Here is a 14993-nt window from a genome sequence, read left to right on the forward strand (position 1 = left end):
AAAAGTTTTGTTTCTATACTTTTTAATTTTTTTTGGTTACAGTTTGAACCACTAGTATAACCTTGTTTTTAATTTTCAATCCTAATCTATAAAAATTGACCATTTTATACATTTCTAACTTTGTTTTTGAGCTACACCAAACTAAAAAATTTGATTTCTTTAACATTAGTTATTTTGCATACAATTCTGGTTTTTTCCTTAATTTTTGATAATTTTTAAAAATTCTAGAAATTTTTAATAAAACTGCTCAAAAGTACTTACTAGATACAACTCTCTAACAGAAACTACCCCCTCCCCTCAAAAGTTAAAAATCTAAGCATTTTTGTACTTTCACTTTTTGTGTACACTGTCATAAATAAAAATAAACACTTCATTGCAAAATCAATACATTCATCGTAGTTGTTTAAACTACCTACCATAGTTATTATGGATGCGATTAATATAAATTGAGTATAAAAAAATTAGTGTATATTAGCCCAGTGCACCATGGTACACTTGGCCAGGCCTGATTATTAAACGCAATACATAATGGAGTGAATGTGTGTTAATTTATATCAGGTACATACACTATCGCAACGTGTTTGATGTGTGATTAATTATTCATAATCGTCAAAATCGTCAAAATCGTTAAAATCTAAAATAAAAATGTTGTAATTTATTACATTAGGTATTATATTTTTGAAAAAAAGACAAAATTAATAGTAACATTAAATTGGCAAAATATTGTTCATATTGCAACGATTTGTATAAATTAATAATGCATATAAGAGTAAATAATCTATTAAGGATTTTAAAAAATGTTCACATAGCTAATATAATCAAAATGTCATTCGAAATACCAGTAAAGTGTTATGAATTGGATAAAATGATATTTCAGTTTAATGTCGTTTATATTTTCACACCATATTCAATTAGGCCGTATGTAAATAAATAGAGTACAATCAAATCACACTACGTCTTTATTGAAACTGTTAACAATCATTCAAAAACTATATTATTGGCGGAGATTATTTGATAACAAAAATTATGATAATTTGTATTCTAGTAGCTCAAGACCGGATCTAATGGATGGGATCTATCTATACTAACCAATATGAGACTCGCCATGGACACACAAACATAGTTCCCATTTTTTGGGATTGCTTGCATATCCATGGTTTTGTATTCAAATTGTTAATAAATCAATTATTTATAAAAAGAGAAATGAAATAACCGAGCATTGTGTGATTTATTTTTTAAATAAATACATAATAAGCTCAGCCTCCTCAATTATTACCTCATATTTCCACTTTTGATACGATCTCAAAAAACGATTTCTAAGACGCCTGTCTGTTTACCCAGCGTAGTATATGTCATCAAAACCATACATTTCTAAGCATTTCATTTACACGGAACTAATCAGAGGGTTTTCGCTGTATGGTTACTGATTTTATTTATTTTTTCTCAATATCATAGTATAGTTATTACGTTCAACAGCTACGAACTCTCTAATATAAGCAGACCAACGGATATTACATTTATTGTCACCTTGATATTATTCTGTAGAGCGTAGAAGATGTACGAGTCGATGGTCAGTGGTCAACTGGTATAAGGTATTATTTATTTTCTAAAGTCACATGTGTAACTCACTATTGCGTGGTATAAGTTGGTACATAGAGCGTGGTAATCAATACACACAAACAGCACAATGGATTTATGTTTTACTGCGAGCGTATATTATAATAATATTATATTATTATGGTGTGTACAATTTAACACACGATTTTGGTCGTAGTTGACGGGGTGGTGTTTATTTTTATCCACCCTCTCAGAGTAATTAAATCAGCATGAACCCTTGAGGAAGAAAATCTAAACGCCGTAAAAATAAAACAATACGACAAAAAAAAAACCGGTGGATTACGGTTAGGTATAACTCCTTCCGCACGGTCGTATGGGAAATAGCGCTTATTTGTATTTTATTTACGGGCTAGCGATTTAAAGATGGAGCTCCGGTTTTATGATTGCGCTATACCGCGACACTATATTTTCAGACAATCAAGCCGCCACCGTCGCCTCGCGCACTCGGTCACCCATCCGACGATTGTTGGGACTTTACCGTATACAATGTCTACTCTCTGGCTGTTCGAATTGTACGGGAGAGTTCGGTATCTCGAATAGCGAAATTGCGAAATTTTAAAGAGCGCTGTTGGACCCACTGATCTGAGCCTAATAATCCATAATGATACTTCCATTATAGTATTATATGAGTGTGAGAGCATGAGTGTGTATGAACACATATTGATTGCATCATATCAATTTCTTGGATTTTTAAAACGTAATCTAATTTTTTTTCTTTTAAAAGTTTTAATACAAGTGATAGGTAAAAATTGTTTTTTTTAAATGTTTAAACTAAGTGTTCTAATCATAGAAAACAAATATCGATTGAAAATAATGAGTTTAATCATTGATTATCAAGCCCCTCCCCATATAGTATTATATACATTGCTCGGTATTTCGAATTTTAACAAATAATTATAAAATATTTTTAATCAATAAACCATAATACTGTACAATTTCATGATTTGAATATATAACCATAATCTCCATATTTTGTTTTATGAATACATCTATTAAGTATAAATTTATCATAAATTGGCATTGCAAGGCATTTTTTTTTTCCAATAATCAACTCTAAAACCCAAAAGTGAACACCATTTGAAGGATGGAAAATAACTTTCGATAATATCGTTCTGATAAGAGTACGTTTTTGGTATCATTCTTGACCTTTTTGAATATTATGGTCAACAAAATTTTAGATGCACTGGTTTATTGGATAATGAGGTGACCGGTATTAACCACTGACCGTAGTACCCCCATTCGCCCGATAGCTGGGTATCGAAATCATCAACGCTTCGACACACGTCGCTCGATGAATGCCTAAAGACCATTTAAGCTCGTATGATATATTATATTTATGATATATTATTATTATTATTATTATTATTATTATTATTGTTAAAATATGTGACCACAGTGTTCTCATACAAATATACAATGCATCATTCATAATTTATTCAAGCGCCTATTATAATATAATATTATGTATATTTTAAAAGGGACGCTCCGATTATCCGTCGGTCAGTCGTTTCGATACAACGACTATGGTGGGGGATACGACGGAGGAAAAATAAACCGCCATATAAGTATATAATATAATTGTACAGTCGGTCCCAGTTTAAAATCAATTTTTTTTCGTTTGGCTTTTTTTTTACCGTGTGGAGGTGCAGTGCCTTAACGTGAGGGTGAGGTGAAACGAGCCAACTGTATGCATCCATTATACCTGGTTAGGTCAGGACTCATTGGCTGATATAATATATTATTAATTTCATTTATTTTGTATTTATTCATTTAACTTATTTTTATATATTTACTATTTTTTAATTAATCCTATCTATATAAATATAAGTATGTTATCTTGGGCCACAATAAAAAAATAAAATAATAATAATAAACTATTCAAATGATTCAAAAGCGATGTCCACTATATGCGTATATATGCGGTGTAGATGATGTTTTGAGCTAAAAGCCTGGAAATGTGCTATCGAAATAACGTACACCAACGAATGATGTGATCTCATTAACGACGTACAACATAAATTAATTAATAATGTATTATTATCATTAGCGAGTTTTTTAATTCCTAAAAACATACAAAGTAAGTATATAATTAGTCGTTATCTTTACTACTTTTGTTCGTATTAAGTTTTTTTTTTAGTTAATCAACTTCACTCTTACAATGATACGTACATTCAATTTAATTCCACTAATTAAAACTATAATTTTAATGAATGGTAAAAAAAGATTATACTAATAATACCATAACTGTACAAAATGTAATGTATTCATATTGTTTTGTCAATTTTCATCATCTTGGTTATTTTCCGGCATACATAGCCGTGGATACACTAATTTTATATTTACCTAATTATAAATTATTACTATAATAGACTAATTGAATACTATACTAATGAATTTATCGGATAATATCGTATTCCCATGAATAATATGCTTTTAACATGGTTAAATCTGTTTAAAATAATTAGGCTTTTTTATAGAATATACAATAACCACTGTAGAACCAAAATGTTTGTATAAGAAAGAGGCAATCCACATTAAGTCACAGTCAAAGATGATATATATCGGTCATTTAGTTTATGGATAAGTATAATTATTGAATTTCTAACGATAACTTAATTTTACATAATCTAGAGCTAAATTAACTGACAATCTTAAATTTAAAAAAAAAATCCATTTACAAAAATAACAAATAAATACGGTTGTTAATAACTGGGTGATTATTTATTTTTGTTACTTTCTGTTTGACTGTGTAAGCACTTACATATTACCTATTTCTACTTAATTGAATTTGTTCAATTCATATCCGATAATTCTATACAAAGTATAGTTTACAATTATTATATATAATTGTGTTTTTTATTAATATTCCATCACAAGTTTATTTTTCAAAAAATCGTAAGACAAAAAAACATTCTTAAACAGACTATTCAATTGCGAATATAAAATATAAAACAACACAATATTATGAAATAAAAGGTTCAGTAAACGACTGAAGAAAAAAGTTCAATTAAAACTATTTAAATGTGTTTTCATGTTTTTTGTCATTTCGTATATTTTGTAGGTGGTTAGTATATTAATACGAACTGAGATGTTCGCTTCTCAAATTACGACATTGTATGAAGGGTCCATAATTGTTAGTTGTATCACTGAATTTCGAATGCTGTAATGCACATGTAGATGACAATATTAAACTTACTAACAAAGCGAATAGTCTAGAATATAATACTTTATGTTTATTGCTGTTAAATTGCCTACATAATGCGCCGTGTTACAAGAAAATAATTGTTCAAATCAAAGTGTACAAGGCGTAATCTGTGACACTGAGTCAGTATATTTGAGGGAAAACTATGATACATTTTTTTTAACTTAAATACATGGTAAGCTTGTGCTGAAAATAAATATATTAATTGATCGCTTTAGGGCAGACAAGATGTTCATAATATCTACTTCTATGACCATACACTAAAAACCTCAAATTAATATATTATGCATATTACACAGACATAATAAAATAATATGATAAAGTCCATCAAATACATTTTGTATTGAGTGCAAGTTATACAAAATATTTTAGTTGTTATTGGAGAATAACACTTAGTTGTTTAGCTGAAAAAAACAATAAAGCTAATGAAATAAATCAGGCTGTATAATATATTGTAATAATATAGTACACAAGATGAGTCACGAAGAATCCCTTTTTATCCTTTAATAATAAATGTATTTAAATCCTTACTTTTGGAATTTTAAAGTATATTTAAATACCAAATTTTTAGATACTCAGATTATTTTATGTACGGATTGATACCCGTGAATATATATTTTTTTATTTTCAAATTAAACCACTGTATTTACTATTTACTGTAAATTATTAATCACGTGAATTTTAATGTACTTAATTCAAAATTACAACGATTCGTTTCTAAATTATTAACTTGAAATACTAAGTATAATAATCCTCAATAATTAGTCTACGTGAAATTTAAAATAATAAATATATTTTTCTGTGTTGTAAATTGTTTTTTACACTCAAACAATTATAACAATTATAAATTGCTTACATATTAATGTTAATTGATACATTTTTTTAATCACCATGCATTTTATATAATTATTCATGGTTTGTTTTTTTAAATTTTTATCGAAACAGGACAATCATTAAATGTCATATAAACTTTATGTATATTAAAAAATTGTGCTTAAATTCACTTAAAAATGCCAAACATCAGAATTTGAATTAATGCATCATTATATGAGGGGTGCTTGGAGTATTACTCTGTAATATTCATTATTCATTAGTCTATATAATATGTACTTAGATGTTTATAGTGCAAAATTCTACTTTGGTAGAGCAATTAGTCAGATGTTTAATAATGTTGATGTAAAATAAAACATGTTTAACCTTATACTTGTGGATTCAACAGAGACTAATACTATTGACGAACAACAAAGTCAAACGAACATTACATTTTTACTTCCATTCCGAGACATGAGACAAACCTTTAGTTATCTAACAGAACATTTAATACAGTAGAAGTAACCCTTTCACCGCCATTTACTCATACGTTATATTTTTTTACCCTTAAAATCATCGTACCGATATGAGACGCAGTAAAAAATATGATAATATGGACGTGCAGGGACTGTTAAGTACCGAGATCGTTCGTCAAATCCGACGTTTGTGGAAATATAATTATGGTGAATTTCAATCGATTTAAAATAAATCACTGATGAGTGATGACAGTTTGTGGTTCGATTTTATTTCCCTCGTTGATTTCGCTTGCGGGATTTTAACGCGTTTTATACGATTGGACGTCTATAATTTATATTATAATATTATAATATAATATATTATCATTTCGTACATATCAACTATAAATTATAATACACTCGTTTAACTGGGTCATAAAAGTGATATGGTATGCCACTGGGGATGTACGGAACATTTGTAATACAGACGTACGGGGTGATAATTTTATCGTTAACCAGAAAATATAAGGGATTTTTTTTTCTTGTTAAACAAATATTATGATAATTAATGATAATTATAAAATAGGGTTTTGTTCCACAAATAATTAATTAATTATATTTCCTGAGATATTACTAATATTGTTTTCCCAGCACGAAGCAGAAAGGGGTGGAGTGACTATTTTTACATATAATATAAAAACTAATAACTAAACTATATTTTACATTATATATAGGTAAATAAATATAATAGTGATATCAAAGATATTTAAAGGATATAGGTATGGGAATAAGATCGAGAATCCCAGCTGCCAACTAATATTATTTTGGCTTAACAAAGCTATTACTATCAGGTTTAATATCAAGCCGGGCTGTATTTAAGGGGGAACATCCTTCAAATTACAGTATTTTATACTTTGTTACTACTGCGAGAGTATAATATGAACTCCCTTACTAATCAAATGTTATACATCTATCAAACACATGTATCTTGGTTATTTGGTTATAAATGATGACATTATTTTGAGATGGAACACATGAGTTATAACTAATAACTTACTCTGTATAATTTGAATATTTTGTTTGTGCCCTCCCCCCCCCCCTTGCACTGTAGAAGGTCACCCCCACTAAGATGGGAAGATAGAGTCAAAAAGACGTAGAAAAAGGGAGACCATGGATGGATTGGAAGAAGTCATCATCGGATAGAAAAACCTGGAAACAAATTTGTTGGACGACATGGTCTTGAAGGCCGAAGTCACGGAAAAAGTAGTGAATTAGAAATTAGGTATATTATACAATATACAGAATGGCCGGAGTGGTTCTATGCTTATTACTTTTCACTCGGGTAATTTTAATTGAATACGCGTCGAATCGTTCTGTATAACATAATAATAATTATATTATATTATATTGGCCGAATCGACGAGTCCTTCGAGTTAATTAGGTCTATATTATCGTTCTACAGCCAGTATAGGAAATATAATTTACTACACGTTTAATGTTAATACTTTTACATGTATATACATATCTATAATCTATAATTATATATAATATATAATTTGGGAGCAGGCTGTAAATTTGATTTCGTTATATGACCAGTCGGTGCACTCACTGCAGGACGATTGCAACGGGTCATTAACACCACCGCTACTGGTACTGCTCTCTCTCCTCCGGCAGTGGTCCACGACGATGTCATCGCGACCCACGACCGGGTTCAGTTCTAGTATGGTGACATTGTAACGTTTTCTGGCATTCTTAGGACAAATATCCCCTGTAAAACCAACCAACCTGTAGTCTCGACACGCATACAACTGTCAGAGTACATTTTCTACACTGCACAAATTCAATATATTGGAACAGTTATTGTACATTATTAATTTATTTATTAAAGGTAATACAATTACGATGTTTACGACCAGCGGCGTAATTTCGATGAAAGATAAATGAGGAAATCGCATCCAAAAAGTTTACTTATGGTGGTGGATAAGGAATAAAGGTTTAATTTTTTTTAACTAGATATTTTTAATCAATTTAAATTAATATGCAGTATCAAACATTATTTCATAGAATATATTATTTTATGAAGCCTATACAATTACTGTATCAATTATTAGAATTTATTATTGAATCTGTTGAAATTCTAGCCTAAAACTATTACTTTTAGACTATTCTAGATACCGTTGACAATAATAATATATTCTTCATAGATCCCTTGACCTTTGATATATTGGAAAAAGATTAAATTAATACCATTCATCAAGTGAAGCGGGATGTATAAATTAAACTAAAATAGTAAAAATATGTTTGACTAAACAGACAAATGTCGCTGCGAACAAAAGATAATTTCCTTGCCTAAAGAATTATTAAAGAACAACAATGGACAGTTTGAGCATTATAATAGCCGTATACTACAAATTCAATGTTTGACATTATTGACTTGGATACAATTATTGGTAAGTTTGTAGCAAATAGCCTTAAAGAAAACAGTAAAACAGTAAACTGTCATTTAAATTATAAATTGTTCATTAAAATAATATGAGTTCTTTATATTTCAATTTAAAATTAGCAAAACTATTATATATATATATGTATTTACAAAGTTATATTTTCACTATAAATATTATTAGAACCCTTTGAAATATCAAAGATATTGTACACAATTTATGGCTATACGTTGTAAATACTAGAGTTAAACGTCGGCCAAGAGCTGGTATTTGCCTGAGTGTATAAGATATTTAGCTTATTTGGTACCTAGCCCATAACAGAGAAGCATAAGTACACGTATGGTGTACGTTTTACCTTAGATTTTAATATTAGTTTAGTCGTGATTCTATCCACTCACATATTTTTCTGTAGTTTATTATTGTAGAATAATGAACATTTAAATAAACTACTCAAACCCTCTAGTTCATTTCGCATATTATTGCATAACATTGTGTATTGATTTTATATAATTTGCTACACTTCAACCTGATATGTAGGAAAACGGTTTAGATAGCCGACGCTTCTCGGGGCTTGAATAAAGAAAGAGATTATTTGCTTTAAAATTGATGTCTGTACTTTTTCTAGTCAAATAAAATAAATTGTGTGTGGGTGAGGGCCGAGGGGGAAAGGTATTAATTTCAAAAAAAAAAAAACAACTTCCTCCTCGTTTTTTTCAATTACGCCACTGCTTGCATTCGTGGACGGGTGGCATATAATGCATCGTGTGAAATAATGTCAAGATAACTTAAACAATATATATTCATTTTTACGATCGCGCTTCTTGAACGAATCTGCAGTAGGTACTTCCATCTGAGTTTAAAGGTTTTATAAACCACTTCCGGCAACTGAATCGATCAGTTCAAAACGATTCATCCGAGTACAAGTAATGATTTATGATGGACATGGTGACAATATTCTATGACGATCGGAACAAAATATGTATTCCTTTACCGGCATGAAATGTGTTCTTGTTTTAATTAGCATTTAAAATGAATTCATGTATTTTAAACTGATAGGGACGGCGAAAGTTTCACCCGACTATTTCAAAAACTTTCTAGACACGTTGTTTATGCAAGTATAGAAAAGTATATTTTTTATATAAGTGTGTAATACATGATTTATGGTCACCACCATTTTATACGGACACTACAATATCAATAAATATTTACAGTTTTAGTACTTTTATTTGAAATTAATTTATGGTTAGTTTACTTTTATCGGTGTACTATTACAGGTTCTATCTTCTATGGTTTCAATAAAGTTTTGATAAATCAAATGTCAGGGATGCGAATGACTTTAAAACTATTATGTCCCCCGTCCACTGAACTGTTGCGTACTGCATTTGATTTTCAATTAAAAAAATGTTATTAAAAAAAACCCTGGCTGAGAGCCATCCTCTTCTTGATATTACCCAATTGGCTCTAGTTTAATTTAGATTGTATGTTGAAAACACAAGTCCATTCCCCAAAAAAAAAAAAAAAAATAGTAAAAGAAAAGTATAATTGAACGGTAAACACTAAACATGTCTAGTGTACCACTGTGTACAAAGGTTAAAAAATAATAATTAAAACATAAAAGGCAAATATACGGATTTTTCTTTGGAAATATAATTTATTGTTCTAGAAAAACAAAAACGATACAGTACGTCTGCAACGGAAGGAACAAAAGCATTGTTTCCATTATTATTGTTATTATTATTATTATTATTATTATTATCGTTTATATTTTTTTGCATTCAAACAAAACTGTTTATAAAAATAATATGTCATTTATCGTGTTCCAACGGCCTAAACGATTTGTCGCATTGCAGTATGTGTGTGAGTGTAAAACAATTTATATTCTGGTTCTTAACAGTGGCACCAAGACGAATAGCTAATGCGCATCAGACTTAATGAAAATGTTTCCAGCCGTGAATTAAAAAATAAAAATAGGAAAGAGAGACGGTTCGAGAGTGAGCTTGATTGTTGTATAATTTAAATCGTGATGCGAATACAAGGTAATTCCATTAAACAAAATTCGTCTCCGAAACGTCGTCCGCTCGAACCCGTTGAACATAATTAGATGCAATTTATTGCGATAAATCTCACGTTTGTCTGACAAACAGTGTTGTTTGAAGTGCAGTGTCAAAATGTGCATTGCGATCAATACGTGTCGGACGTACACGTATTATATTATTATAATACATATTATTATGTGTGTATTTATCAGTTACTTATGAAAACAAACAGTGGAAATTTGAAATGCCGTTATACCTTTGGTCCAAGAAGCTGGTGACAGTAGCTGCTGAGCCTCTTCCAGAACGACGGGATCCATAACGACTCCATCTTTCATCGTTGGCACAGCAGTCTGGAGTCAAATCATAATTCACCAGCCGTCACCTTCCGTCTCCGATTCATCTGCAACATAAATTCCATCATTGCAGCACACAATGTATTGTCGACGAGCAACATAATATTAATTATAAATGTGTAGTGATCGCAAACAACGCTCGCGAGTACGATTATTTCAAAAGCGACTAATGACTGTTTTGCTGTAGCAGTAATCGCACAAAAAAATCAAAACTTGTCCGAAACTTAACTCACCTTTGATCTGTTCAAACTCGCCCTGATCGCAACTTATCTTAGAAATTAAAATAAATATAGTATTTCTGATTTCGATTTGCAGTATTCTGCTACCATGGAATAATATATAAAAACAGAAATGATATTCTAGGTTATATTCCCACCCTGAATGAGAAATAAGAATAAGTAATACAAACATCACATTTAATTTAATGTTCCTTCAGAAAAAAAATCATAGGTTTTCAACGAAATATGGGTAGGTGACATATGGTAGGTTCAATAACCATAGGATTGATAGAAACTAAACGAAAAGTCGACCAGCATCAATTAAGTTGATTTGATATGACAGTTGTTAAAATTTTAAACATTCCAAAACTTATTTATAATACTTATTATAATAATAATTGTGCTTTATAATATTTACAATAATATAATATTATATATACTGATTATAAATATAAACTGTACATTTTTCGATTAGCATTTTTGATCACTGTAATTTATCAATAATATTGTGGACACTTGACAAATAGAGATACATAATGGCACCCTTGGGACGTAAGACACTCTATAATGATTGTGAGTTGAGTTAATGCAACGTACGAAATAAATCGTATACTTATAGTAGGTACCTACTGGCTAATCGTATGTGTAGCATGCGATTTCAATCGTTTATTAGTTAAAGTGATGTCAAATTTATTATAAATAAACAAGGTTTATACTTATGAATATAAAGTTTGTGAGATTGAAATCGATATAATATTTATAGTAAAATGTTAAAAACTGTTAAGTAGTACACAAATATACAGCACAATTTTTTTTTTTAATTTTTTTAATCAAATTTAGAAAAAACACAACGTGCAACTAAGAATATATAAAAATGTTTTTGGTATCTATTTTGTTTTGAAACATTTCGTGTCATTTTTTTTAAAACAATAGATTTTATATACGGGTATAAAAACTTTGGCGTACACTTTCAAGCAATAAAAATTACATTTTATTATTTTAATGATATGATGATTACAATGATTTAAATCTCATCACATATAAAACTTTAAAAAAATATATAGCTGCGCAACAATAATAATCCATTACCTACCCATAAAATAAATAATTTTCAACTATTCTATTCACTTCTCGCCAAATTTAAAGCTATACAAAAACTGATTGAACAAAGTTAATTTTAATGTATATCGTAATAAAAAAAAATCATACCATACTAGATTTTTTTAGTGATAAATAAGCTACTTTGACATTTGTATATTTATAAATAATCCTAACCAAAATAACACACTAGAACGATTACGTAAACACTTTCACTGATTGAAACCGTATAATAAAATCAATATAGCTTTTGAAATTATAATTATTAATATTATTATTAATCAACAATCATAATTGGAATTGAAAATACAAATGACGAATAATGTCAAATGTTAGCATTAAATAACTGTATCCGGGAAATCCAACGTTCGATACGAATTATTTTTACAGAAAAACAAATGTACCTATAATTAAGACAAAACGGTTTGCCGCTGTTCCTTATTACCCTCTTAAATTCAAATAAAACGTCCATGTATACAGGTCACTGCGTGATCAAAATATACAAAATACCAACCTTAAACTGTATTACTCGGATAAGCACATTATTAATTTTTAAAAGGTAACATTTTTCCCCCTAATTTTTCTAGAAAAATATGAACATCAAGTAAAACAAATTATAATCTAAATCAATATAGAATTTATGTAACTAAGATAAACAAAAAGATTTATAGTTAATACCACATTCTTTTAAGTTCTAATTAAAATTTAATTTTTTACATACTTTGTTTTATATGCAAAAGTATTTATATATAAATACGTAGAAATAATTAAAGTAATGATTTTATTATAATTTTGTATTTTTTTTATTAAATGTTGTGCTTTTAAATACTTGCATGAGTAAAATAGAAATAGTTTTTGTTTCGTTTCGTTTACCAAATGGGACAAAACATTAAATCAAGACTTAAGAGTAAAAAAACTATTTATATGCAGGCGTTTTATATCTAAGCCATTTTTTAAAATGTTATTATTCCTCGGGTATTAAGTTACTTAAATCAAGCCCCAGCGTAGCAGAAAAGGAAAAAAAACTGTGGCTACCGCTCCTAGCGATAATTTTTACCTATGGTTTTAAATCCTATAGATATAATACATTGAAACATAGTAACACAATAAATTAGTCATATTAAATTAAAATAGTGTGTTTGGAATTATTAATTATTATATTACGGTCAGTATGATAAGTTATAAGACTGATATCATAATTCATAATGAGGTTTATCTTTTAATACAATTGAATTCGTATCATAAATAAAATGAAATATAGTTCGATTTTCAATTTGATAATGCATTACCATTCTATAAATATCTAATTACTTCCAGGAGCTAGAATAAAATAAAATAAAGTAGTTAAGTATGAATTATAAAATATTTTTGAATAACGAATTTCGATAAAATGTAAACTTGTTTTAGACAGAAAAATGTCATAAAAAAGAATATTATTTAATATATAATAAACAACACATGGTACTCTGTCCTAGGCAATACAAATATGAAGTCCTTTTGAATAACCTGTCCTTGTTGACCCGATAGACGCTGTCCCTTTTTAATTATGAATATTGAATTCCAATTGGTATAATTAATAAAAAAATATTACAAAAAAGTGTTTATTATTCTAATAATTTACCATTTGTTGTTCATTATACATTAAATAATATTCTTTTTGATGAAATTTTTCTGTTTAAAACAGGTTTAAATTTTATCAAAATCAGTAATATTAATATCAAATAGGGATTCATTTTTATATATAGAGATAGGTTATATAATATTTATATTTTATGTCTAAGATTTTGAATTTTTTTATTTATTTATTTGTGTAATCCAAATTTAGGTACATAATACATTACTCAAATTTAGAGTTGGAATTTATGTAATTTTACTATAAATATGTATAATAAAAAATTATGCATTCCTTAAGAAAGAGTTTTCAGTTAAAAATGTCCGTTTGAGAAACCGTATTATAATTATAGTTTAATCATGGTACAAACGATACTAATCTGTTACCTTTAATAATTTCAATGTTTTCTTTCCATATAAATTAAAAATGATATATAGGTACAGTTTAACAAAAACATTTTTACCGATTTCGCATGTAAAAAAACTGACTAAATAGTAAATTATTTATCACTGTCGCTTTACAGGTAAGCAACAAAATATTTCAGTTTGTGGAGCGATCGACAAATATTTTTTTATCTTTTTGTTAGTTTTTCAGGTCATTTATTCGGTTTACTCGCATGGTCAGTCTCGCCGACACAATATTATGCGTGTTTCATCACGTGTGGATTGTAGATTGTAATAATATAGTGTACCTGTCTACATCTAAGGACTTCCAGGATTTTATTTTTCATTTGTCACTTATAACACGCACAATACAAATCCTAGTATTTGTAACCAATAATGGTCATATATAGGTACCCACCACATACGGATATTATTATTAATTGGGTCCGAATGTAACCGAACGCCTCCTCCGCCGCGGGAAACGGTCGGATTTTTCTGACGAAAGCGCTTACCGGTCCTCGGCCATTTCGATGTGCCTTGCGAACGACATAAATCATTCCCAAAGTTGAGCTAGCGGCGAAAGGCGCATTTCACGGCGCTAATAGTCGCCCGGCCACCACACCAATATCATATATTTTATAATATGTTAGGGACCGCGAGCGGGGTGATAAACGACTTGAAATCCTCTGAAAATTGGTCCCGGAGGAGTTCTAATCACGGTACATTTGTCTTGCGGTGTCCGCGTGGTGGAGTAGCCGCGGGAGCGAG

General features: G+C 29.2%; 1 protein-coding gene across 2 annotated transcripts in view; it reads right to left on the reverse strand.

Moving 5' to 3' along the window:
* Positions 1–14993, reverse strand: part of LOC111027791 (potassium voltage-gated channel subfamily KQT member 1) — a 234949-nt gene that overhangs the window by 149535 nt on the left and 70421 nt on the right. Inside the window, exons 3-4 of one of the 2 annotated variants that reach the window (XM_022306222.1) lie at positions 10818–10961; positions 7694–7852 (exon numbers count right to left, since the gene is read on the reverse strand). In XM_022306222.1, coding sequence (XP_022161914.1) covers positions 7694–7852; positions 10818–10896 — 238 coding nt within the window. In that variant the 5' untranslated portion in view covers positions 10897–10961. The remainder of the gene's footprint in view (positions 1–7693; positions 7853–10817; positions 10962–14993) is intronic. The other variant, XM_022306223.1, reaches the window with a different exon arrangement.

This window comes from Myzus persicae, unplaced genomic scaffold (genome assembly GCF_001856785.1).
Source record: "Myzus persicae strain clone G006 unplaced genomic scaffold, MPER_G0061.0, whole genome shotgun sequence".
Classification (NCBI taxonomy): Eukaryota; Metazoa; Arthropoda; class Insecta; order Hemiptera; family Aphididae; genus Myzus; species Myzus persicae.